The sequence below is a fragment of the Agelaius phoeniceus genome, chromosome 2, assembly GCF_051311805.1.
Source record: "Agelaius phoeniceus isolate bAgePho1 chromosome 2, bAgePho1.hap1, whole genome shotgun sequence".
Lineage (NCBI taxonomy): Eukaryota > Metazoa > Chordata > Aves > Passeriformes > Icteridae > Agelaius > Agelaius phoeniceus.
The window spans coordinates 61,306,812-61,332,237 of NC_135266.1; the positions used below are offsets into that span (position 1 = coordinate 61,306,812).

Consider the following 25,426-nt stretch of genomic DNA (forward strand, 5'->3'; position numbering starts at 1 on the left):
TATGATGGCAACACTAAAGATGGTAGAGAAGATACTTAATGAAGCCAGTAGAGAAGATAGTTAATGATGCAGCAATCCTGGAGGAAGCATTTATCCAGAGAAAGTTGTTTTCGTACGTGACAAAGTATTTAAAGATGGTGTCAGCAGATCTTGACAGCTCTTCACTGAAAGTGTCCTTCTGTTTCCTTCTGCAAGAATCTAGACGAGCACCTTAAGGTGACAAGACCTGACATAAATTTTTTCCGTCTTCATTAGGAAGAAAGTTGAACTCTGAGGTGAAAAAATCTGAGGTCTTTCTTGAGTTCCTTCTCATAGGAAAGCATAAAAAATCATGTGTTGGCATCACTGATACTATCCTAATTTCTCCTTTATCAATTGTTTAATAACTAATTGATCACTGGCTTTTAAAAATTATGTAGACCCTTAAAAAACCCCATTTTAAAAAATTCTTTCTGAAAGAATTGTTTCTGTAAACCAATGTAAAATTGATTTAGGAGAGTGAGATTATTTTAATGGTTATTTTACAGGTGGTGGTGGCTATTTTGTCTTTTTTTTTTTTTCTCTAGAAAAGTTGAGACACAGTTACAGGAACACTTCCTCCAATTGGACTACAGACCACAATGCTCCCAATGTTTCCAAGAATAAAAGTAAGCATTTACAAAGAAGAAGTAGTGGTAGATATTCAAGGTTGGGGTATTCCTCCCAATGGCTATATGGTGGGTGATGTTGAGATGCAGGTCCCCTCTTCATCATTTCTCAGGTGCTATCTTGTAGGTGAAGGAATTGTCATTGCACTATTTGGATTCAGTGCTAAACATCAGTTCCTTCTGATAGTGATTTGTTGCATGGTGGTTTGGTGAGTTCCAGTTTCCTTTACTTTGTTGGAGCTCATAATTACGTCAAGTTCTGTCAATCTCTCAGGAAGGTAAAATTTTCTCAGTTTCTTAGATAAGAGAGACCTAAACAGGATATTGTGTCATGTATTGGAGTTGAAACACAGACTTTTTTCTACCGAAAAATGATCTGTAGGATGGATCTGTGTCATTCTCCCATGTTCCTCAAAGCCTGAGCTGGACTTCAACTCACTATTATATCTGGCCTGAACAGGACCCTGAGAGGACCAGGAAAAAGAAAATGGCTACAAACTTTAGCATGGCTTTACGAAGAAGAGGTTTTGGTACTGAATGTAAGCTGAGACATAGAGAACACCAGAAGATGCTCCTAACCAAGGGCTCAGAAATGTGTCTGTAGCAGGAGATGAGGAGGCTCTGAGCTGGTTTCACTGGCAGCCAGGTGCCAGCACACCTTTGCCATGTCTTTAACCCCTTCCTTTAACACGATTGTGAACTGCATTGCTTCTTTGGACAGCGCAAGTCAACAGCACTTGCGCTCATTTTAGCCTGGCTGGAGTGAGGAGCGAGTGAGACTGGGAGGGGTTAGGAGGGGTTAGCAGCCCGTTGGTCCCCTGAGGGCTTGGACCAAAGGGGCCAGGGGATGCGCACCCGAGGTGCACGCTGACTTCAGACACCGGCAATTTAGGGGACAGGGACCCTGCAGATGCACCCAGGGGCTCAGGGAAGCCTCGGCTGACGGGGCCGCCTGCGTGGAGCGCAAACCTGAGTGGGGCAAGGGTGCGGGGGGGCAGCAGGCGGCGGAGGCAGGGCTGCCCGCGGTGCTCACCCCGGAGGCGCAGCGCTGCGCGGGGCGGAGCAGCGCCGACCGCCATCCCCGGGCGACCTGCCCGGCGGCGGGGCCGGGGCACCGGGGGCAGGGGCGGGCCCGACCCGGGCCGGCGGGGGCCGGTCTGTGCTCGGGGAGGCGAGGCGAGGAGGGGGCGGTGGTGCGTGTGGTGGCGGGCGGGAGGAGGGGGAGGAGGAGGAGGGCGGCAGGGGCGCGCCGCCCGGGGCTGATTGGCCGCCCCGTTTATAAGAGGTGCCCGGCCGGGGTGGCGAGGTTGTTTGCCGGCGCTGGGGAGCTCGGCGGAGCCGCGTGTGGAGCCGTCGGAGCGGAGCGGAGCTGCGATGCGTCGCGCCAGCCGAGACTACACCAAGTACTTGCGCGGCTCCGAGGAGCTGGGCAGCGGCGCCGCCCACGAGAGCGCCCCGGCGCCGCCGCCGCCCCCGCCGCCCGCGCACCCGCACCCGCCGCCCGCGTCCCGCTCCCTGCTCGCCGCCCTCGTCCTCCTGGGGCTCGGGCAGGTGGTCTGCAGCGTCGCCCTCTTCCTCTACTTCCGAGCTCAGGTAAGCGGGAACTGGCGCGGGCGCTTGCCGCTGAGGCAAGCACGGCCGCCTCGTACCCTGCTCAAGTCGGCAAGGCCGTCGTGCCCGTGCGATCGAGGGGATAAAATAAAAACAAACCAAAAAGTTTTAGGAGACGCTTATCTGTCTCTAAAGTTGATCCAGTTCTGAGATGGGTCGGGCCAATGGGCTCCCAGTGCCCTGCCCAACTTGTGCTGTGCCCTGATCACTGGAGCTGCTCAGTTACGAGGGTTCCAGGTAGCGCTCCGGGCATCGGGTGCATTTTGGGGTACCGGCCTTCGCCGCCACGTTGGATATGAGGGGTTCCCTGACTCGAGAAACAGTTTAGTCATGATCCTTCACCTGAAGTTTTGCAGGACTTTGGTTTTTAATGATCAGCTTTCAGTTATCCACTGTAGAGAATTTTGGCATTGGGTATTTCACAAAGGTTCTTCACCCAGAGAATGGTTGGGCGCTGGAACAGGCTCTCCAGGGAAGTGGTTACAGCACCAAGCCTGACAGAGTTCTAGAAATGTTTGGACAATGCTCTCACGCGTGTGGTGGGATTTTTGGAGATGGTGCTCTGTGGGGTTGGACACTCTGTGGGGGTGCTCTCAGGAGTTGGACTCGATGATTCTTGAAGGTCCCTACAACTCCGCATAATCAGTGTTTCTGTGACGTGGCTGTGGTCTTTGGCTGCCTTAAATGTCTCAGCAGCAGGAGAAATGGCTTTAGGGACAAAAAAGATCGTCACGAAACACCACTGGTGATGGTTTGTCACTCAGGCTGCGCAGGGGCGCTACAGAGGAGCTGGGTCTGTGTGCCCGAGGGCATCGGCCAGAGGCGCCTGCCGCGGCTCAGGAGCTTTTCCTGGGACTCTGGGGATGCCTGGGAGAGCCGCACCTCACCTGCCAGGCCTCAAGTGTGCCGGGAGGGCTCAGCAGAGGCAGCGGTGCGTGCGAGGGGAGCGCGGGGAGGTGTCGCTGTGGGGGCAGATAAGGTGATGAGCGGTTGGGCTTTCGGGGAGCGGAGGAGTCAGCTTCTTGGAAATGGCTCGGCTGCCTGGATTCCCTCGCTGCTGCATCTCTTGCCCTGCAAAGCTGAGCCCTCTCGGAGGAAGTGGGGAGCTGCCAGCGAGTTGGTTCTCAGGGCAAGGTGTTAGATTTCTGCTTGGCTTTATTGTCGGATGCTAGCCAGTTCTGTTGATGTGGCTCTCACTGCCGTCATGGAAGTGGTGCTTCTGTTGTGTGTACTTTTCATTTGAAGTCGGCACAGACTGGAAACCTGTTTCTTTCGGTTTACTTTCTAGGTAGAGGCACTTGATCTTGAGGTAGCAGGCTGGATTTCTTAACTAAGTGCACTCTGAAAGCAGGTGTTGCACAAGTGTATACCCACTTAATCAGATGAGTGACTGTCAAATATACAGTAACGCTGCTGATAATTTATTATGCAGACTAATTCATATTTTCTTACTGACAATTGCTTTGTGTTTTCCATTTTTCGAAAAATAAAATGTAACGGCAGTACACCACTTAGTTAATCGTAACTTGTATATTTCAGAAGAGTGACATCTAATTTCTGGGACTCATTGTAAAGTAGCTTAAAGCTACTTGTTTGCTTGACAGTGAAATAAATTAATGCCTGCTTCAGCTTGTGACAGGGGAATGTTTTTCACTCCAGATGTTCATGAACCTGAAAAGACATTCTTGTCAAAACACAGCTCAGAGATGCACAGCTATGTGTTCATTAGGGGGCTCGAGAGCTATTGCAATCAAAACAACTAATCAAAGTGTACCCCCTTATGAAAGGCTCTTCCTGATAGGTACATGTCAGGGTTTCATGTGTGCCTAACAAAGGGTAAAAAGAATCCATAATGGCTATTTTTCTTCTGCTTCCTTGATTTTAAAAAATGGCATGGTTCAGGTGTAATTCTGCATTTGACAGCTTAATTCTCTTGCTAGCTTCTTGTTCCTGTAGATTTGGAGTAGTGCTATTGAATGGAGTCTTTCATAAATTTGAATTTCTAAAACATCTAAAGAGGTGATATAACTCAATGTAGGCTTGACTGAAGTCATTGCCTAAAAAATTTTAATGGAGAAAATGTCATCAATGGAAAATAGAATAATAAGTATACTCTTGAATTAAGTATGTAATTCACTATAAGAAGATATGATAATTCATATTTGTTCACCATTTCTAATTGTGGAATAATATAGATAGAAAAACATGGTAGGTCCTGCAGCAGTTAATTCTTATTTCACACTCTTTTAGATTTATTTTATTTAAGTGGGACATGATCAGACCTCTTTCTTTTGGAAAGATTTCTGTGACCTTTGATTTTATTAAGCTACTTCAATTTGGCCTTTTCAGTGTAAATTTCATCTATCTACATTTGTACTTTAATAACAGAACTTAATTATTTTTAATTAATTTTGTTGAAATAATGAGGCATTAGTAGTAGTAGCTGTGGATGAAAAGATTTGAATTGTTTGCTTGGTAAATTAAGCAAATGTGAATTAGGAAGATTTGACTGTATAGGCTGATGTTAAGAAATTATATATCTTATGGAAGCTCTTTAAACCTTGTCTAAGAGTCTGAGTAAACTCTGACTCAGTTTTACCACTCACATTTTGTCTGTATTCGCATAAAATCATTTGGGCTGGATCATGACATTGTATAAGCTGAGACAATAGTTGAGGTTTTGGTTTTTCCTTAATTTTGTTTATTTTGTGGCTTGAGCATTTGGAATTTCACAAGACACATAACTAAGACTGACACTAGGTTTTCACGGGTAAACACATGTTTGTGGCCAAGAAATAATGCAGTGCCATGCAAGGGAGACAATGAGCTGGTATGGTGAAAAAGAAAGGAAAAAAAAAAGCAACAAGTTTGAATTTTACCAGCATTCTCATAATAGTGTACTGAAATGTAACAACATTAGCATGTTTTATCCTTGCTTTCTGGTCTATCCTGTGCAGTGTACTGAATCCAAGAAATTGAGCGATAAAACAATTTATTGGTCTTAAGCATTTATTTTGCCTATACTTTGAGGAATATTTTATCATTATCTATAAAAATGCCATGAAAATTTAGTTAAGATACCCAGAGCAGCTGGAGGTCATCATTCTATAGAGACTCATGCACAGCACAAGGTGAGAAAAGTATTTTCTTTAACTTTGACTGATAAATGCTGAGGTATAGTCTCCAAAAGCTTAGCTTTTAAGCTTTTCTTTCTGGCCCATTTCCTTAGTGCACTTAGATTTCAAAAGAATAGGCATCTGGTCTAACACTGACTGAGCTGGAGAGGGGTGAAGCAAATTGAAACTGCTCAAAATGAAATGTGGTGGCTGGATCTTTAATGCCCACAGTTTAAGCTAGACCTCCAAGAGTGTGCCCTCTTCCCATTAAAAAAAAGTCTGTCCAAATTTCAAGTATTCTACTAGATTCAAGAGGTCACAGTTGGATAAATGGTGACCTGGAAGATCAGTTGTTATTGTCATTTCATGCTTATGTGGAATTCTTGTGGTATGTTTTCAAACTATTACCTTTCAGACTTCAGTTGAAGTTTTGTGAGCATTGTGGCTAACAGAAAAAACAGCTTGCTGGGGACTGTTAACATCTTTCAGAAGCCTGAAAGAACCCCTTCTTGGTGCTTAAGAAAGGTCATGGAGTGCAAAGTGATATTTGATAGTCTGGAAAGTGGTTTGAGTTTGAAAAAAGTGCAAGTATAGATTTTAAACATTTATTATAAGGAGGAAGTATTTAATGAAATATTGTAACAGTGCATAATTGATGCAAACTTTAATAGTAAAGCTGGGCGGAATGTATTGTATCTCTTAAAACCAAACTGAGTCCTTTTTACATCAGAAAATTGGTTCTTAATTCTGTAAGGTAATCTAACCCATGATGCTGGAGTTCATTTTGGCTGCCCTGAAGTGGCTGAATAGAGTCCAGAAATGCAACTAGAATGATGAGAGATGCTGAAAACTGGGGGCACTGAACAGTCTGACCTGATTTCAAGGTCAGGCAAAGCAGATATTAAAAATAAGATAGACACTCCTCTCTTTTAAGTCCTCTAGGGTATTTAGAATACTTCACAATTTATAAAGCTTTCGCCTTTATTTGTGTTTGCATCTTGATATTTCTTCCAGATAGTAAATCTTTAGGACTTTTTGCCGAAGGTGCCCTACCCTGCAAGTTAGCAAGCTGCTTCTGGTTTTTCATCATAATTTTCTCATTCTGTAGAAGTTCTTCTCAAAACTCTCTTGGAAATTTTTCTGTGCATCACTACTTCCCCGATTTTGATCTCAATGCTTGGTAGTGCTTGTTTACAGCCATGGTAGTTCAGTGCCTGTTCTTTGTAAAGACTTATGATGCAGGATTTCTGAGAAGTCCTTTTCAGGCAAGTGAGCTGATTTTTGTAGTTAAATGTGGTGAAGACTATTCTTGAAGGTATTCTTTGAAAAAGGTGAGGGCAGCAGGTGGGTTATCTGGTCCCAAGATCAGAGTTTCCCCTTATCAAGCAGTAACTCTGGAGACTTGCAGTTTTTGTCAGGGTGGGCTGCACAGCTCCAGGTTGCCGAAACTGTCAGCTGCAGTGTTTCCATTAAGCCTTCAGTCTTTCGCCTGTAGGTGCAGAGATGCTGGATTTCTGTCTTAAGCCTTGAGCAGATAAACTGTAAACTGAGCAAGGGATTCAGTGCAATCTGCTGTTACTGTTGTGATACAGTATTGTGTGACACATTTGAATGATTTCTGATAGCAATGAGTCTATGCTGGCATGATTTGTCATGCTGAACACTCAGGCCTTTACAAATTTCATTATTTTTTGCTGTAAAACCTATTTCTCTTGCTTGTAATTCAGAAGATGTGTTTTAATAAATCCAAAACTGGGATAGTAGTGTCTGTCTAGTAGAATTATTGATACAAGTTAGTATTTATTGGCAGTTATTTGCTGTAACTTTCTATGTTCTATTCTGTGATTTGTGTAGAGGGGAGAAGACTCAGATACCCAGATCCTGTTAAGAGACATCAGTTCAGTCAGGTCTCTAATGATCCCAGCATGAGAGGTTACATTTGAAATAAAGGGTCCTATTTTGGGTCCCTTGGTACCAGAAGTTTATCAACAAACTGGAAGGTGTCCAGCAGAAAACCACTGTGACAGGTAGGAGCCATCATGTATAAAAGAATGGAGAGCTGGATTCTTTGACAAAGAACAGACTAAGGTGAAGGAAGCTAATCACTGTTTTTAGCTACCTGAAGACAGTCAGGCTTTTCAGAAATGTGCAGCAAAAACAAGAGGCACAGTCATAAATTGCACCAAGCATATAAAACCAAGGTTTTTTTACACACTGGAAGTAGTGAAGTTTTAGGGCAGTTTGTCCAGAAAGCTGAAAGTCTTCCCTGATGGACATTCTCCAAAACTTGTCTAGAAAAGGCCTTAACCCACCTGGCCTGAGTTACAAGTTGGCCCTGCTTCAAGCAGAGGGCTGGACTAGAGACATCTAAGGTACCTTCCAAGCCAAGTCATTCTGCATTAACTGCCTTTTAGCAGCTGTTGGTAAACATTTTGTGCTTCTCTTTTTTAATTTCTTTTTATTTTATTTCTTTTTTATTATGTTTAGTTTATTTTAGTTGATTTTTCTGGGTTCTGAATGCAAGTGGAATATAGTGTGAGGGATGCTTGGAGAGTGCAGTTTTACAGTCAGTTAAAACTAGTGCTGCCTTCCTGATATTTCATTCTTATGCCTATCCCTGTACTGACTCCAATGCTTATCTGATCTATCTGGAGTGACTTGGTTTTGGGGAGCTAATCTTAAATGAAATTAGGCCAGCAAAAATTCCTCCCTTGTTACTGATTTAGGAGACTGAAATCCAAGAATTAAGTTCTGTGGTGAAGGGGGTGAGAGCAGAGAGGTGCTGGTTTAGATCTCCTTATGCAGTTAATGAGGCTGCACTGCACTAGCTGACTTCAGAAGGTATTAGTGTAGGTTTTTAGCACTTAATTCATAGAGCTGCAATGGCTGTACACAGATTTTGTATGGGGATTCAGCTGTGTCAGGCCATCACAGGAAGATGTTACTGCCTCCAAGGCATTCTGTAACTCATCACTACCCCTCTGGTCAATGCTGTGGCATCTTACGATCAGGTGAACCTTCTGTGACCTGTTTCATTCCAGATGTGCAGGGATGACTGAGACAGCTAAACCAGGCTACAGCATCTGACACTGGTCTGAATTAACTGGGCAAAGAGCTTTCCATCTGGAGACTTGAGCAGAAGGGTGGTGATGGAGGAGGCAGCATTTGGTACTGCTGTCTGTGCAACAAGTGTCTCTCTGCTGTGTGCTACTATAGGGTGGCTGCCTGGGTGGTGTAGACTTTAATTCAGCGCTGTAACCCTAACCTTACACTTTTAAGTTAACTAATTTCTTTTTTGGGGGGTTAGGGAGTTGAGTTTATGTTTCTGTGAGCAAATGATATGCTTGATTCACTCTGACTATTTTGTATTGTGAAAAACTTCCTTTTGATATGGTGTTTTGTTCTGTGTTAAAGGAAACTGAACACTAGGCACTGTTCATAATGTTTTAGTATTACTGCACTGCTGTTACAAATAACCTCTCGTAATTCTCAGGTAAAAGTGTTCTTTCCAACTAAAGAAAGACAGAAGTCAATGTTCTTAAATAGGCCAGCTGATACAGGTAGGGACCCTAGACTAAGAGTTTGGGTGCAAAAACCCATCTTTAAGCCAGAAGTAAAAGCAGAATAAATGTGAGCTGAGAACAATTTCTGGGAGTCCTAGGCCATCTCTGAAAGATGGTTGTTAATCTCTTCAGTGTAATGGATTTGGAGTATGAGAAAAAAAAAGGGTGAAATGGTTTAAATAGTTTTTGTGCAATGAAGTGCTGTCAGGGTACAATCCTAATCCTTGGATTATCTTCCAATTTATCTAATTGATAGAACAGAGGATTTAAAAATATACTTGCTTCAGTCACAAAGACTGATTGATAAAAATGTATTGCAGATACTCTAAATTTACCATGCCTTGTCCAATGATGCAGAGGTGTCTTGTGGTGCAGTTCAGTCATCTTTTGGTCTTTAACTTTTGCTGTCTTGCTGTCTTTGGGAGCTGGCAACTAAGTCTCAGACAGCTTCTCACTCCCTGATGGCATTCTGGAGAGAATTGGAAGAGTAAAAGTGAGAACTCATGGGTTGAGATAAAGAAAATTTAAAAGGTAAAGAAAAAGCTGCACATGCAAAGGAAGCAGAATATGAAGGCAGGTGTTTAGCCATCCCTGGGACAGCTGACATAAAATGACTTGGGAAGACAAATGCCATCATTCCAAATGTCTCTCCTTTCCTCCTTCCCTCATGTTTACATGCTGAGCATGATGCCATATGGTCTGGGGTATCCCTTTGGCCAGTTCTGGTCAGCTGTGCAGGCTGTGTCCTGTCCCAGCTCCTTGTGCACCCCCAGCCCTCTCTCTGGTGGGATGGGGTGAGGTGTGAGGCAGAAAAGGCCCTCACTCAGTGTCAGCCCTGCTCAGCTGTAACAAACACATCCCTATGTTACCAACACTTCTTTGGTCAGAAATGCAAAACACAGCCCCATACCAGCCACTGTAAAGAAAATGAACTCCATCCACCATGAGCACATCCATATCCATAAAACAGTTTCAGTGATAGCTGACTGACAGCTTCAGTGATATAATTTCAATGATAAAGTCGTTTCAGAGATAACTTCTGTGTCTTCAATTGAAAATGATGTGCTATACACACACATACATACTGTCCCCATGTTTCTCTACTTGACATTCATGTGTCATCTTACAAAGAATAGCTTTTGTTGTAGGATAACTGTGTATATTTCCTGCTAAAAAAACTAGTGATATTGCCCTGAGTGGTTGAAATACAGAATTCAAAATTATTGACTTTACCATAAGAATGGGATTTTTCTTTAAGTTTTGAAAGTCACGTACCTAGTCTAAGCTAATGAAATAGGCAGCACCAGGAGATAATTCATTCTCCTATCTCACATGTTTGTTGGGTGTTGGGAACTTTTTCTCTTTACACTGTTTATAATGAGAATTTAAATAATAAACTTAGCCAGGGGCCAAACTTTTAGGTGGTTGAAAAGTGTCTCTAACACCTAGAACTGTGGTTTTGCTTATGTTTTTGTTTCAGATGGACCCTACTAGAATTTCAAAAGAACATGCACACTGTGTCAGAACACTTTTTGGACACCAGGAAAGTACAGATTTGCATGATGCCTCCTTTGAAAGTCAAGAAGTGAAGTTAATGCCAGAATCCTGTAGAAGTGTGAAACAGGCTTTCCAAAGGGCTGTGCAGAGGGTAAGTGGCACAGACAGTGTGTTCTTTATTTCATGGTCCTGTTGAAATTAAAACGTTTTTTTCCGAGATCTGTATTCAGAGGTGAGTTCTATAAATTATTTCCTGGTGTTTAAGTAACACCTGGTGTTTTATCCAGGATTGTATTGTATTTGCTGATGAATCTGGCAGTGGCTAACCAATTATGTATTCAGGCACATTTTATTTACTTTATTTTTCTTTTAAGAAAGGAAGACTTGAAGTTGTACTAAGAAAACTGATTGAAGTTAGGTGATTACCCATTCTGACATTTGGATGGGCCTGAACAGTAGTCATTTATGCTAATATTTGTATAGGTTTTCCAGATGCTCATAACAAGTGTCAGTTCCACATTGTTTTCAAGGGAATCTTCCAAACAAGATTCTCTTAAGTCAAGATCATCAGCAAGGAAAATACTGCCTGAAGGAAAAGGAGATAGCATTTGCTCTCATTTGCTCTTGTCTCTTACTCTGGTCCAAAATGAGGCTCAGTTTCTGCTTTGGTTTTGCTCACTTTGCCAGTTCTGTGCAGGCCATTCTCACACTGGCAGAAGACCTACTTGGCCATAGCATGATAACTGGGTGGTCTTTGTCCAGGAATTGAGAATGACAGGTTGTTCCCAACACAAATGACAAAAGAAGTCAGGCCTAGGCAAGAAGAAGCCTAGGCAAGCTGGAAATATGCCACAATTCCCTTTTACTGCAGTTACTGCCTTTGATCTCTTTTTGTGTTCATTATAGTGTTTAGTGCTAATTATGGGCTGTGTAACAGATGGATGTCTGCTATGGTATTTGGTTTTTCTGGCTTATCAGACCCATTACAACTTTACTGCCTCACATCTTCATAGGACTGGCAGTTTCATAAGATTTGAGCTGAATTCACATATGCTTTAGCATGGACTGTACTTGACTTAAATTTACAGCATTTGAATTGTGCTAATGTGATGTTTGGTTTTAACAGAGAACTCTAAGTGACAGATCTTTTTGTGAACAAAACACAGAGAGACATAGGAGTCTTGTCTCTTTTGCTAGCCACCTCCTTCAAGAGCTTAAGGGGGAAGCAAAGGGTTATGTCTGTAGGATTAGTTCTTCCCTCCTGCATTTTTTAGAGCCTCTCACGAAGCACCTACATATGTGCTGTGTGCTGGGCTGCTCCTTCACTCGTGACAGAGGAAGGAGTTTGTTACAGTAAGTCAATGGGGAGCTCTGTGTTCTGGTTATTTGCTGCTGGTTACTCAACAAAGGCACTGGCTTTAGCTGAGGCTTTATATCCTGCCAGTCTGGATGGAGGTTAAATGCTGCAATGTCCGTGGCCAGGATAAGTAGTGAGTAGGGATAACTTTCTTGGCTGATCACTATTAGTTTGAGAACAATAAAATTTCCCTTGCCAAAGTAATTAGACTCTGAATTTCCTTTGAATGCAATGGAGTTTATTAAGCAGCTGCACCAGTGGTCTGGATGCTTTGTCATCTTGTATCAATGACAGAAAAAGAAAGAAATAGGAAGGTGGTGACCTGAGGCTTTTTACATCTTGTCGGTACATCAGAGAAGTGAAAGTAACAGTGTCAAGGCAGAATTATACTTTATCATCATCTGTAAATTCTGCCTTTCAGTCACCCTGCAACAATGAAGAGCAGAGATGCAGCTATAACTTACTTGCAGTTGCACACACTCCTTTGTGTGAGGATCCAGCTAATGTGACTTAAAGGAGGTTTCCTGTTGTCTGTGCTTTCTTCGCTTTCCTTAAGGAGAATAAAAAATCTTACTTGTGTGTTTTAAGAACCAGTATCCTTATTTGAACTGGCAGTATGCTAAGTGACTAAAAGGGAGCACTACAAAATACCATTTCTGTTTTTAATTTTTCAATATATTGTCTTTTGCAATTCGAGCTGTTCAGGAAATGAAAATAGACAAATTTCTTTTGCTCAGGTTTATGGTCTGGTTACAGCTTCTGGCTTCCTGTGCCAGTTCTCATCGGTTTTCTTTGCACACCTGTAGACAGAGTGCTTAAATGTAAAGCAGAGATTGATGTTGAAAGTGGAAGTGCTGTTATGAAAACCAGTGTAGTAGGGCTGCAAGGTCCAGACTAGAAATACTTGTCTTCTGAAAAAGTAATAGTTTTTTCCTTTTAATCAGAATCTAATGATTGATTCCTTAACATAAGCTGTGATAAAAATTCTGCTTAAGGATCAGCTTACTAAGTAGAGAGAATATTTTCAATATTGCATATAAACTTGCAAGCAGACAAATAATATACTTTCCTAGCCAGTCTGTTTGCTTAATTTTTTTCCATGTAACCCTAAAAAAGTTTTGGCAGTCCAGATGCTCTAACCACAGTCCTTATGAAGTCTGTTATGAGCCTGAAGTAGAAAGGACTACAAACGTATCTTGGGTCAATCTGTAAGTAACTTTGCTTGGCAGGGCTCCCAGGTTCTAGCTGCTTGTGGAGTTCAGGCATAAGCTGTTCTCCCACATGGCAACAGAGTGCTTTGCTAGACCTCCAGGGCAGCATTTATAGAAAGATCTATATACTTTAGCAGACATTAGAGCACATAGTTATGGACCAAGTAAAGGTTTCACAAGTGATTGCTGTAAGTTGTTAAAATTTCACCTACCATTTTGTAGGTTTCCATCCTACAGCCTTACATGCCTTTTTTTTTTTCCTGCAAGCAGTAGACTACTCATTTGGAGAGAGGTTTTATTGCTGGTCTGTAAACTACAGTTGAATATAGGTTCATGTACTTTTTATTTTACTTCGTTCCTGATTAGCATTCTTCAGATTGCTGAATTTCCGGCAAGAGAATCAGATACTTCTTCCCGGTATCAGCTGTACTTAAAGCACTTGGTAATAAAAGAGTCAAGTGCTTAAAGAAGCTTTAAGATCACATCTGAAGCAATAAGTGAGTGTCCAGAAGTTCTCTTCTCATTGTTCTCTAAGGGCTACTTAGAGCTGCTCAAAGTAGATTCTGAGATATTTAGATAAAAGCTAAAGGAGACTAAAAACCTTTCACAAATGTCGTGTCTTCAGGTGTAGCCTTGTCTCTGCATCCTCAGCACTGGACATAAGTTCAAGAGCAGCAGGTATTTTTGCAGCCTGCTGTGGATGAGGTAGCGAGCAGTTCCCAAATTTCCAGGCACGTAAAATATGATTTTTAACTTTAAAATGAGAAAGTTTTGGAGCTTCTTAGTGGCCTCTGTTTTTTTTTTTTTTGGATGAAGGGAAGATGTGTTTTTCATTTTTGTGACTAACTCCTTGTCTGTTGTTTAAACAGTGAGTATGTGGAGGAGGTTGGAATGTGGGAAGCAGGCCAGCAGAGTTGACTTGGTGGGCAGTGAGCAAATGACAAAGGTGTACAAGTGCAGCTTATCATAAGATGAAGAGTGGGGTGATTTTTGTGTACAGTTCTGCTAAAAATAACTGAACAGCTTGGTATCACACACACTTTTGTGGATGGCAGTTTTGAGAAGTTGCTGGTAATGTTTTGTCAGCAGTTTTCATGCCATTATAGCAATGTCTTAGTCACGGGTTCTGTTGAGTTGTTTCTGCCTCCTTAATGAGCCTTTACATTGTGAGTAAGTATGAGACACCTAAGAACATTCAGGAGCTAAAAAACACAGTGGATACTTTGGTGATTTGAGAAATCACAGCTCTTAATTCCTTGCAGTAAGAATACCAGGGGATTTTATAATCCCATTAAGAGGCTACCTTCAAACATCCACTGAAAAATGTCCTTCAGAGTCAGAAGCAAATACAGTTAAATGCTTTTTTAAGGTAGGTTGTGTATCAGCACCTTGGAACTGTATGAACATCAAGTAAGAAAAAAAATCAAGACGTGTTTAACTGCTTATTCTTTAGGAGGAAACCTACAACTCCATATCTGTTTTCTTAGGACTAATTAATGTGTTTTGTCTTCATTTTGGAAGCTGGGGCAACAAGAAAGGATATCAAACTTTGATGAGGCTGGTCAGAATCAAGTAAAGAACTTGACGCTAGTCTGGAGCTTAGAGAACTGCTGGAGGATTTTGTTTTCTGGCCACAGTCTTGCCACTTCTGACCCAGTGATAGGCTCACAGAAGAGTCAATGAACAATTGGCTCAAAACCCCCAGCCTTGGTGTTGTTAGTGCCATGATCTAACCAGTTGAGCTAATCATGAATTCCATACAAGGAGAGTTGTGGGCTCAGGTCCTCCTGGGTAGCTGTCCTGCTTACTGAGTGGTGAAGCTGCAGATGAACAGCACCACCACCAGTTAGAAGGAGAGCAGCTCAGACTGATCTCATGAGGACCAGAGCCATTCTGTGTGGAAGATGAGCTGAGTCAGGCTGCTGGGTTTCAGAAGATGAGGTATTCAGCTGCTTAAGCTAGAACATCTTTGGAAATGTGCAGAAGCAGAACTGAAGGCTCCTAAGAAAAATGTAAGCTAAAACTAGAATAGCAGTCCACCAATTCAGGCCTTTCAAGGGCTGAGCAATTATCAATCATGGGATTTTTCTTTTTTTTTCTTAGTACCAAGTCTAGATAGTAGGAGATTAGAATGTACATGGTTCTTTTTGGATCTGCTCAGTAGGCTTTCCAGGCAAGGACACTATCACATCCTCTCAAAGGAAAGGATATTGAAACAAACTTCACATCTGAGAAGTTTCCAGTAAGAAAGCAAGCGGACAAACGTCTCTCCTTCAAGGGAAAAAGGGCTGAGATAGGTTTGCTGCAATAATCTCTGAGAATGTGGTCTATCTCCCAGGCTCTTTTTGCCTTACATCCTGTTCTCTTCAGGGTGGAGGCTTTTGTCATTTTTCACAGTACCTAGTACTTGCATTCTCTTGTCATCTTCCTATTTCTTACTCAAATGTGGCTAGTGGCTGATGCTGACATGCAGCTCCTAGAATTGAACTTCATTTTCGTGCTCCTAGAACTGACATTGAAGTAGGAAGATCAGAGAAGCAAAGTGAATGTAATGCAGGAAGTGGATGTGAGTTTTGCTGCTTTTGAAGTTGTGATTCTTCTGCTTTTCTTCTCGTCTTTACAGCAAAAAGCATCTTCATGGTTCTTATCTATGAAATCAGCATATCTCAGCTGAAGCATTATGCTTTGATAGTCATACTACAACTTCCACACTACTGTGGCTTTTCATTTTGGTTTAACATTTAAACACCTACTGAAAGTGGAAAGCGAGAGTAATAAATGCACCAGCCAAGGCACTACATATTTCACTGCGGTTGCAAAACTACATAAAAGCAGGACTTCAGGTGTATTCAGAGCAGGATTTCAAATTCTGAAACACCCCAGTGATTGAGAGCACAGTGGGACTTTGCTGATCTGGCCAAATCTGAGATGTATTTCATATACATGGATTGAATCAGGCAAATAGCAGTGTGCAAGGCATAAAGATGATATAAAGGACCACTCCTAGGTTCAAAGAGGGCTGTCTTCAGCAAAATGTTTCCTTTTACTAAACACCTTCTTGACAGCTCCATGATATGAGGTATTCAGAATAACCAACATATTACCCCTGTTTTTTTAGAAAACAGACAGAGTCATGGGGGAAAGGGAGACAGAACTGAGGGTTGAGCTTAGTACTAAACTTAGTCTAGGCTTGTAACAACAACAGGCTGCTTAAATTCTGAAATCTGCTGGTTTTATCTTTTTCTCAAGAGGAGGTGTGAATGATTAAAAGCAAAGCTTTTTGTGGTGCCTGATGTTTGCATTTTGTGCTGGTTTTGGGTCTGGGTAGCATAGTTCTTATTCATGTTAAAATGTATCTGCAGCTAAGAATTACACCCTTTTGAAGTCTGACACCCAGTCCCTTTGGTCCAGTATGGATGATACCTAATCCTTCAGTTCCTGCATACCTGGTTAGAAGTGAGCCTTGATTGTAAAGCCTTGTAGCCTTCCCTGTTGGTGGCCATACCATGGTGAGGTATGGAGGTTTGCATTCACCTCATCACAAATTAAATTCAGAGTTTAGCTATCCTTAATTGTTAGAGTGATTACACACTAGTTCCTGTATAGAAATGCCTCTTTCCTTGCCTTTAGACTCTAAGTCATTAAATCAGTTCATAAATTCCATTGTTTGATCTGATGCCTTCTTATCAATCATTGTTCCATTATGCTTACAGAAATATTCCAAGTACAGTAAGTAGAAAAGGTTTGAAATGTGCTGTCACCACTACAGTAAATCATGCAGTGATCATACATACTAACATTTCTATGAACCTTTATTAGAATTACCAAATTACTAGGTGTAATTTGATTGTGTGTGCCTGTTACATGAATCATGTAAATCTGATAATTTATATCCCAGACATCTGAATGTGCTGCAGGTGGAACAGTGTCCCCAGATACATGCACAGACTATTGTAAGTGTGCAAACTAAACATTATTATGAAACCAAGAAAGCATCAAAGCAATGTCTCCTTCTCATTTTAGGAAGTCCACCGTGCTATGGGAAGAACACCACCAAGACCAGAAAAAGGTAGATACTGGTTTATGAATAAGCAATATTTTAGTTCCATTAAACTTGTCTTTTTGGGATAATGCAATTCTTTTATCTCTAGCTGCAATGGAGGCATTAGGACTTGAACTGTACAAGAGGAACAAACCTGAGAAGCAGCCATTTGCCCATCTCATTATTGATGATAAGAATATTCCATCTGGTAAGTTCATTTTTTAAGTGAATACTTCCAGTACTAATATAAATGTATCAAAAGTGAAGTATATGAAGATATTTCAGCAAAACAGCAACAGACTGGGACTTCAGAAATGGCTTTTGATAGTCAGAATAAATTGGATGCATTAAAGGATTTCAGAGGCAGCAGGAGTAGTGCTTAAAGGAGGATGGCTCCCCTTTGTATCAGCCTTGTGCTGATTTGGAATGGCCTCTATTTCAAATTGCCCTTTTTCTTGACCAACCTCTTGAGGGGCAAATCCTGTCCCTTTGTGCTGTCTTCAGGTGAGGAAGATCCACATTGAATACTCTCCTCTAAAGTTTGCCATTTTCCTTTGGCCTGTACGGCCCATCAGGAGTTTTTCACTCCCACTGGACGCCAGCCATGAGGATGCATGCATACATACAAGCGTGTACCAGCACAAACATTGCCCAAACTACTGGGCAGGGGGAAAAAAAATTGTTCTTGTGGCTTTTATTCTGCCCCTGTGGTAAGAGGATGTCATTCTTTTATCTTGCCAGAGCTCTTATTTTCTGCACACAAGTATTCAGATGGCTTTGTGAATATCCTTGCTAGTACAATACCAGGGAACAAGACATGAGTTGCCTTGGAACACTTTCCAGAGGAAAAGATTCATTCCTAACATTTTAAGATAGTGTTAGAACAGTTTTAGTTTTTGCCCTGGGGCACTGTCAGTTGAGATTTTTTGCTGTGTTCTCAATGCTGTATTCTCAACAGTTGGTGTGGTAGAAGTAAACCAGAGTTTTTTCTGAAGCTGTTAGGTAGGGGATCTTAAGAAGGGGTGCATTGATCACCACTGTCTTCTTTCTCTGAAGATTTATATGTTCTGCAGGGCTGAACTCATTGTTAATTGAGCCATGCACATTGATTTTCTGTTTTATATAACGAAACCAAAGGGGAATGGTGTGTTGAGAATTGAAATCTGAGATTTTAGCAGCCTGCATAGTAATACCTTGCTCTTGCTCTATTTAGAGACAAAGCACTTCTGTACAGTTTCTTGCCTGGAGGGATAGGATTCTTTCAAGTGCATTGGCATTGCTACAATCCAGAGCTTTATAGCAGAGAGCTTAAACAGCTTGTCAGATGGCAGTCAGAACTTCCACAGGTTTTCTTGTTAGCTCAAATGCCTCCTGACAATCTTCTATTTTAGTCAGATTTTGGCTTTGACCTACTTTTCGGTAGGTCAATAGTAGAGGATTCAGTATCAGTAAACTTGCCTTAGCATTTTGTCTTTGGAAGATTTCAATTAATTTCCTAGTCATAGGAACAGATCACTCATCTGCAGAAGTGGAGTGTGTGTCAGTGTTACAGTCTGTGAAATCCTTTTTTTTCCATTTATTTGCTGCTTAGCTGGATGTTGCTGTAGACTGTAATTTTACAACTGTAATTTACAGCAGCTGATAATTTTTACAGTTGTGCTTTGCTGCATTAACCTTCAAGGATGTGGCACAGCACATCTATGGGTGATGGCCAGGGAGACATTGTTCTTTTTTTCTGCAGATGAGCTCCTTGTCAGTGTGATGAGCTGCTGCATGTACTCCCTTCTGATCTGGCTTTTGCCTCTTTCAGAAGAGCATTGCCAGGAGTTAATCCATGAGCGCAGCTTCTGCAGCCCTTGTGGGCATTGCAGCAGTGAGGGGCTGCATCCTTAGGGGTAGAAGGAACTCTGAACCTGCTGGTTGTGAGGCACTTCAATATCATGCTCACTGGCATGAGGCAGTACCCACTTGCCTGGGTAGCACAGAGATTAGTGACAGGCATAAAGAAAGAAAAATTTGCCTCAGGGGTCACCAGGAGTTTTTCCTCTCCCATCTTGTTTTCTCTGACTGCAAATGGGAATTTGTTTTCTTCCTTTGCTTCTTTACCCTGCATGTCTGAAATCCATCTGAATTGTTTTCTGCCATCCCTGAGTGGACAGATCTATTCTTAGTATTTTAAGGTTCTCTACTGTCATTGAACTCATCCAGAATAAACAGTGCCAGGGGAAAAAAAAGTCTTCATCACTGTGAAACAGGATTTTAAGCAGTTTTCTACTGAACACCCTTCATGAAGGGGAACTGAGCAGTGTCTGTGAGAGAACATTTTGCTTTGACTTGGTTCACAAAAATGTCAGGCCTCAAGTGCACTTTTGCAGCTTGGGGGATAGTGCAAGGGATGGGGGGAAATTACCCTGCTCAGATCATGGTGTCCCCACCCACCCTTTGGCACAGTAGCAGTAGTGGTTTGGCTTGCTGTGTGTATTTTTAAGTTTGCTGCCTTAGGTTAGAGCTGGATGCTTGCTGGTTGGTTTTTACCAGAGTTCACTATAAATGCTACCTAGGTTTTAAATGAAAACAGTGAATTTTGGTTTATAAATTGATTACAGAAATTAGTCACTGTTTAAAAGGGAAAATCACGAACAGAAATAAATATAAATGTTAAATATATCATTTGGGGTGTGAATTGATACCTTTAGCTGTCTAAGGAAATGCTGTAGTATTCTGAGCTATTTACAGCTGCAGGTTTGACTTAGCTGCCCTTTGCCTCCAGAAGACTTTTCAGAGCAAACAGTACTTTGGTCCTTTTTTCAGGCTTTATTTATACCTGAAAGCTACTAGGGTGCAAACAAATTATCAAAACAGGGCTCCTTTCTCCTCTGTTCCTCTCACATCATCCTCCTTTTTGCTAATTAATTTTATTTAACTCATTTGTATTAGTCTTAGTTCAAGCTCACAAAAAAGCAAGACATTGTTTTTATTTATCTTCAGTTTTGAGAAGAAGCATGCATTGTCTTGAATTCTTATATAAAGCTTTTTGCCCTGTCTGGAGGGCTATTTTGTTCATTATCCCCCAGCCATTTCCTTGTCTGTCAACAGGACTTAGCTTGTGCTGTTTTTTTCATGGTTCCAAAGTAAATAATCTTCCAGAAGATACTGTATTGCAGCACTTTTGTCTGTCCCATGGCTTGGCCTATGTGTCAGTTTCTGATACATAACATTCATGGACAGCAGAGCACTTACATGCTCCAGTTTCCTGCACTTCCTATGTTCCAGGGTACTGCTTGTTTTGCTGTCTCCAAATCTAGGTGTGTTACCACCAGAAGTGCTGAGAACCTGCTTGCTCCTTCCATTACAGGTTGTGTGGCATAACCCCTACCAGAGCATCTTTGTGCTCTGCTGCTGGCTGTGGCACACCTCTTCTGGAGCTCTGAATTGTGGCAAACTGCCCGTCTGCTTCAGCACACATGATCACAGCATTATAATATAGCTTGAAAGGCACTTCCAGAAGTTATCTGTACACATCCTTTGCTCAAAACAGAGAGGGTCATCACCCATCATCTCTTGCCCCTGAGCGTCCAAATAGTGTAACCAAATAGTGTAACCCAGAGCCCCTCTCTCAGTTACAAGCAACTGCAGCACCTATTTGCTTTCTTTTCCTTTCTGCAGCAGAACATCTTCCCACTGAGGATTTCTTCAAAATTGCAGCTTGACTGGCAACTAAAAAGTTGACTTGTCAGGTAAATAAAACCTGCCTAGCAACTACCCAGTGTGCCACCAGGCAATCATGGCATGCCTTTCTGTTCTGTCATAGGTGTGCATTCCTGTCCTGTATCTAATGTGCCTATCTTCTGATCCAGCTAGTGATTTTTTGCCTGTCCTCCTCATCTTGAAGATAGCCCCCCCTCCACGGGGCAGTACTTCTTCCAGACTTAATGCTGTGCAGATGAAGTTCTGCAATTTCCTCAGCTGTTTCCGGTGCTTCAGAGGTGTACTCTGGTACCCCTAACTCGGTATATTTTGCAGGTGAATAATTGCAGGCTCAGAGACTTAAGATCTTGCTGTCTTTTCCAGTGAATTGATGGATTTCAGATGGTTTTTTTGAGGCACTGCAGAGAAGTTGGCTTCTCTGTCTGCTCTTGCTTTCATAATTTCTACCTGGCTGCACTAGACCCATAGGGGAGCAGCTATTTGTGATCTGCCTTTGACAGTGCTTTTGCTTCTGTCTTTGTGGAAGAATGCCAGAAGGTTTTTGTTCTGGGCTGCTGTTGAAGTATTCCTCTCACATGGAAAAGCTGCTGCCCTTGGCAGTTAGGGGAGATTCATCTTTCTCAAATCCCCCTGTTCCTGCTTCCCCTCCCTTTCTGCACAGACCTGGTGGGCTCCTGGGGCGTGCTCCTGTACATGCTCAAAGGAGAGAGCACTGTGCCCTGCTGTGTGCCATGGAAAGTTTGCTAAGGATGGACTGTTTTTTGGTTCCATATTGGGAGAATAAGGTACTGAATATTTCAAGCAGGCATTTAGCTGCACTGTGAGGCTGAGGTGTGCAGTACTCTGGTACCTACGTGAACACACTGCTGTGGGAGGGAGCAAGGGGGGTCAGTCCTGTGTGCTGAAAATTACTAGGGGTTAGGGAGATAAGTTGGCCACCTCCCATCTGTTGTGTTATGCCCTGGCTGTTACCCTGAATAATAGAATGTTAGTGGCTTGTGCCTATCAGGAAGTTTGTCATAAATACTTGAAGTGCTGTGTGAAGTCTAGGCAACTCAGTGTGTAGTACTAAAGATGCACAACTGTACTGACCTTTCCCCATTTTTTTGGTGTTATCAAATGAAAAATATGTTTACCTTTCTACCACTACAGTCATAAGAACATAAAATATGGAAAGCTTCCTAAGCTTTCTCTTTTGGAACTTGCCAGTTCAGCATTTTTTTCCAAATTTTAGTTATTCCTTTTCAACACCTGCATGTTAAAGACCAGTAACAAGTTTTTCACATTCCTCTCAACTGTTTGTAACTTGACTAAAGTTTTAGGTGGAATGCAATGCCTGAGCAGAGCTTGTTTCATGGTTGCTTAGCATAATCAAACTATAGGCCAAGAGGCTGTTTTGCACCATAGTCCAGCAGGTGTTCTGCTGGGAGGGCACAGTTATAAGTACCAAGCAAGATTAGGGAATGTATGGTGTGAAAAGAGATTTTCTTTTTAGGAATTTTTATCATAATTGTTTCATATTCACTTTAGCCTATAGAACTCCAGTTGCTATTGATTTTGAAAACATAGAAGTTGCTTTCTAAATGTTGGGGTTTGTCAAGCGCTATCATTTATGTTTGTAAATAATCCTTTTTTTTTTTTTTTTTTTATCTCCAGGAACTGGCAAAGTGAACCTCACATCCTGGCATCATGACAAAGGCCAGGCAAACTTATCAAATATGACATTCAACGATGGAAAACTGATTGTTAATCAAGATGGATTTTACTATCTTTATGCCAATATTTGTTTTAGACATCATGAAACTTCAGGAAACTTGACTAAAAGAGGGCTTCAGTTGATGGTTTATGTGATAAAAACAAACGTTAAAATAAGGCGCTTTGATGTGTTGATGAAGGGAGGAAGCACCAAATACTGGTCAGGGAATTCAGAATTTCATTTTTATTCTGTAAATGTAGGGGGATTTTTTAAATTAAAATCCAGAGAAATGATAAGTATCCAGGTATCAAACCCATTGCTACTGGATTCTTCGCAAGAAGCAACTTACTTTGGAGCATTTAAAGTTAGGGATTTAGATTAAATCTTTCTTTAGTGTGCTGAAAATTTGAGTTTTTAGTTGTCCAAAAACAACTTGAAGAACTGAAAATCTTCTGCAGCCCAATTGCATCTGTATAAGCCGTATAAAGACACAACTTTGTCCCATGTAAATTCCAGTGGGAGTCCTGCAAATACATGGAAGGGCAAAATTACATAGTTCTCCTGATGCAGTCTTAAAGCAGTTTTACTTCATTTGTCTCCACTGGCCTCACTAGTCATTGTGCCTTTTGCATTGCTGTAGTTGAAATCAAAACAATTAAAATTATTGAGCTTCTGTTGCCAAGTTCTGCCCTGGTTACCCTTACTAGTTTAGGTGCAAACGTAGACAGGACAGAACTTGGCTCCCAACTTGTTTTTAGGGCTCCATTTTGCTTGGGTTGAGTGTTCTGACCCTGAGACAGCAAAGATGATGAAAGTGTGACTAATCTCCTTGCATTTGATGTGGCTTTTCAGATGCTGAGTTAGGGCTGATTATGCTTTGCTGGATTAGGGTTGGAGAGCTCAGACCATGGCAGAAATGGCTTGGAGAACACTTAAACAGTCCAACGTAACTGTTCCCTGATTAATAGGGCCATTCCAGGAAGAAGGGAGATCATCTGGTCTTGCAGTTCTAAAAAGTTAATTACAGGTCATGTTGTTATTGTTGCACAGTTAATTGCAAATATAGATTGCCAAAATATGACGTGCCTTTAAAGTGTTACTTTGTGCCAGAACCTGCAAATACATTTTTTTAAACAAAAAGTATGTATTTTTATATTCTGTAATATCTAAAGTTATATTTCAGGTGTAATGTTTTGTGTAAAAAAAATGTAAATTATATTGTCCTATAGTATTTGATACAAAATATTTAAAACCTCTTGCTGTTTGTATATTTAATGTTTTAAACTGTTTTTTTGTACAGACATGTTAAACTCGTGCACTTTTTAATCCCAATGGGAAAAAATGCAGCTATAAGAGATTGTTTGCAATTAGCAAATGTAATATATATCTTTGTTCTTCTTAACTTAATACATTTCTTTTAAACTTGTCAGTATTAAGGGAGATGAAATCACACCAATGCCATGAGTAATTATACCTGAATGCTGGTCACTGGGTGCCTTTCAAACCTGGAGGGTAATTAAGCTGGCATTATGTAAAAATGAAATTTAAAAAAAAAATTAATACGTAGTAAGCCCTAGAAATGTTTTAGGGATATTTATAGTTATTGAGCAGGCATATTTTCCTACAACAAAATCTGCCAGTGTCAAATTCTGCAATTGAGCAGTAAATTTTTTAGCTTAGTTTCCTGAAAAAGAGACGCTTATGTCATTGCATTGCCTGTTCTTGTCTCCCACTGTAGCTTTTAAAACTCTGCACCCTTCTGCCAGCTTTGGCAGATGAATGGCAGAGTTAAGAGATATTCTTGCAGGTTTTATGAGGACAGACAGCTGAGAACACCTCAGCCATTTATACATTAGTCAGTGGCTGGCCACTGTTGATTTTAGCCAAGAGATTGCCTGGGGAGACTCCTGCAGCCTGAGTTGTCGCTTGTACAGTGCTTGGCCAAGAGAGCTGGGTGCATGGAATCTGGGGGTGGGTGCAGGGGCCAGGGGGGAGGGCTGCAAATACTGAGGTGATTTTTAGAGCACATCTGGACAGGGGACAGCAACTTCTTGGGTAGGGGGATGAGGGAGGGTTTTGAAGTGTGTGTGTGCTCTATGGATGATGTGGGGAAAGCCCACTATTTATTGCAGTAGGAATCAAATCTGTAGGAATTGGGGCTTCATAAAAATCCTCAGGCTTTTTAATTTTTTTTTTTTTTTGTTAAAAGAACTGAGTTGAATTCAAGCAATTATTTTATACTGTATAATAAACATTTCCTTTTAATGTTAATATTGTTTTCTTACAAAATATATTTCTAAGAAAAAAACAACTTTGTGATTTCTTTATTTTCATGTGTACCCATATTTCTTGTGCAGCTTTGATAATTCTATTCAGATTTCAGAATGTACAGTCTGGGAATGGTATAACTCACTCAAGAAAACTGAGGCATAAATCAACTATTTTGAGACAATTACAATGAATTTTATGGAGTTCTTATTTGGCTTCAGATATACATACACCACTTTTAAGTCAGGTTATATTTTTAGGGCTTGGAAATTCAGCTGAAACTGAAGGCTTCCCATGATGTTTCACATCTAACAGTTGTCAGTTCAAACCCACAAATGACTGAGGAATCTGGGGCTCTTATTTTTTTGTTTTCAGGGGCTACAGGTCACAATCATTTTTTCCTACTATAAAGATGTCCAGTGGCAGGCTGGGAGAAAAATGCCTGTTCTGTGTCCTGGGGGTTTAAGTCACTCTCTGGGGAGGTAGAGATGGAGGTTCAAGTGGTTTGAAAGTAGACTTAGTTGCTGATTTTAGCAAATGCTCACAGATGGTGTGATATGAAGGAGGGGAGCCACCAGCACTAAATGTCACCTGAATGACAGTGGCTGTGGCCTGTGAGTGTGTTCTGCAGAAGGTCACAGGACCTGTAGCATGTGTTGAACCCCTGAGCACAGACTTGTTGGTTGTCTGTGCATCCTAAGCCACCAGAG

General features: G+C 41.5%; 1 protein-coding gene across 1 annotated transcript; it reads left to right on the forward strand.

The window, feature by feature from the left end:
• Positions 1–1,953: 1,953 nt before the first annotated feature.
• Positions 1,954–24,407, forward strand: TNFSF11 (TNF superfamily member 11). The gene is made up of 5 exons (XM_054628194.2): positions 1,954–2,240; positions 10,418–10,585; positions 17,026–17,071; positions 17,154–17,252; positions 22,409–24,407. Exons 1-5 carry the CDS (start codon positions 2,022–2,024, stop codon positions 22,828–22,830), a joined length of 954 nt encoding a protein of 317 aa, XP_054484169.1. The 5' UTR covers positions 1,954–2,021; the 3' UTR covers positions 22,831–24,407.
• Positions 24,408–25,426: the final 1,019 nt, after the last annotated feature.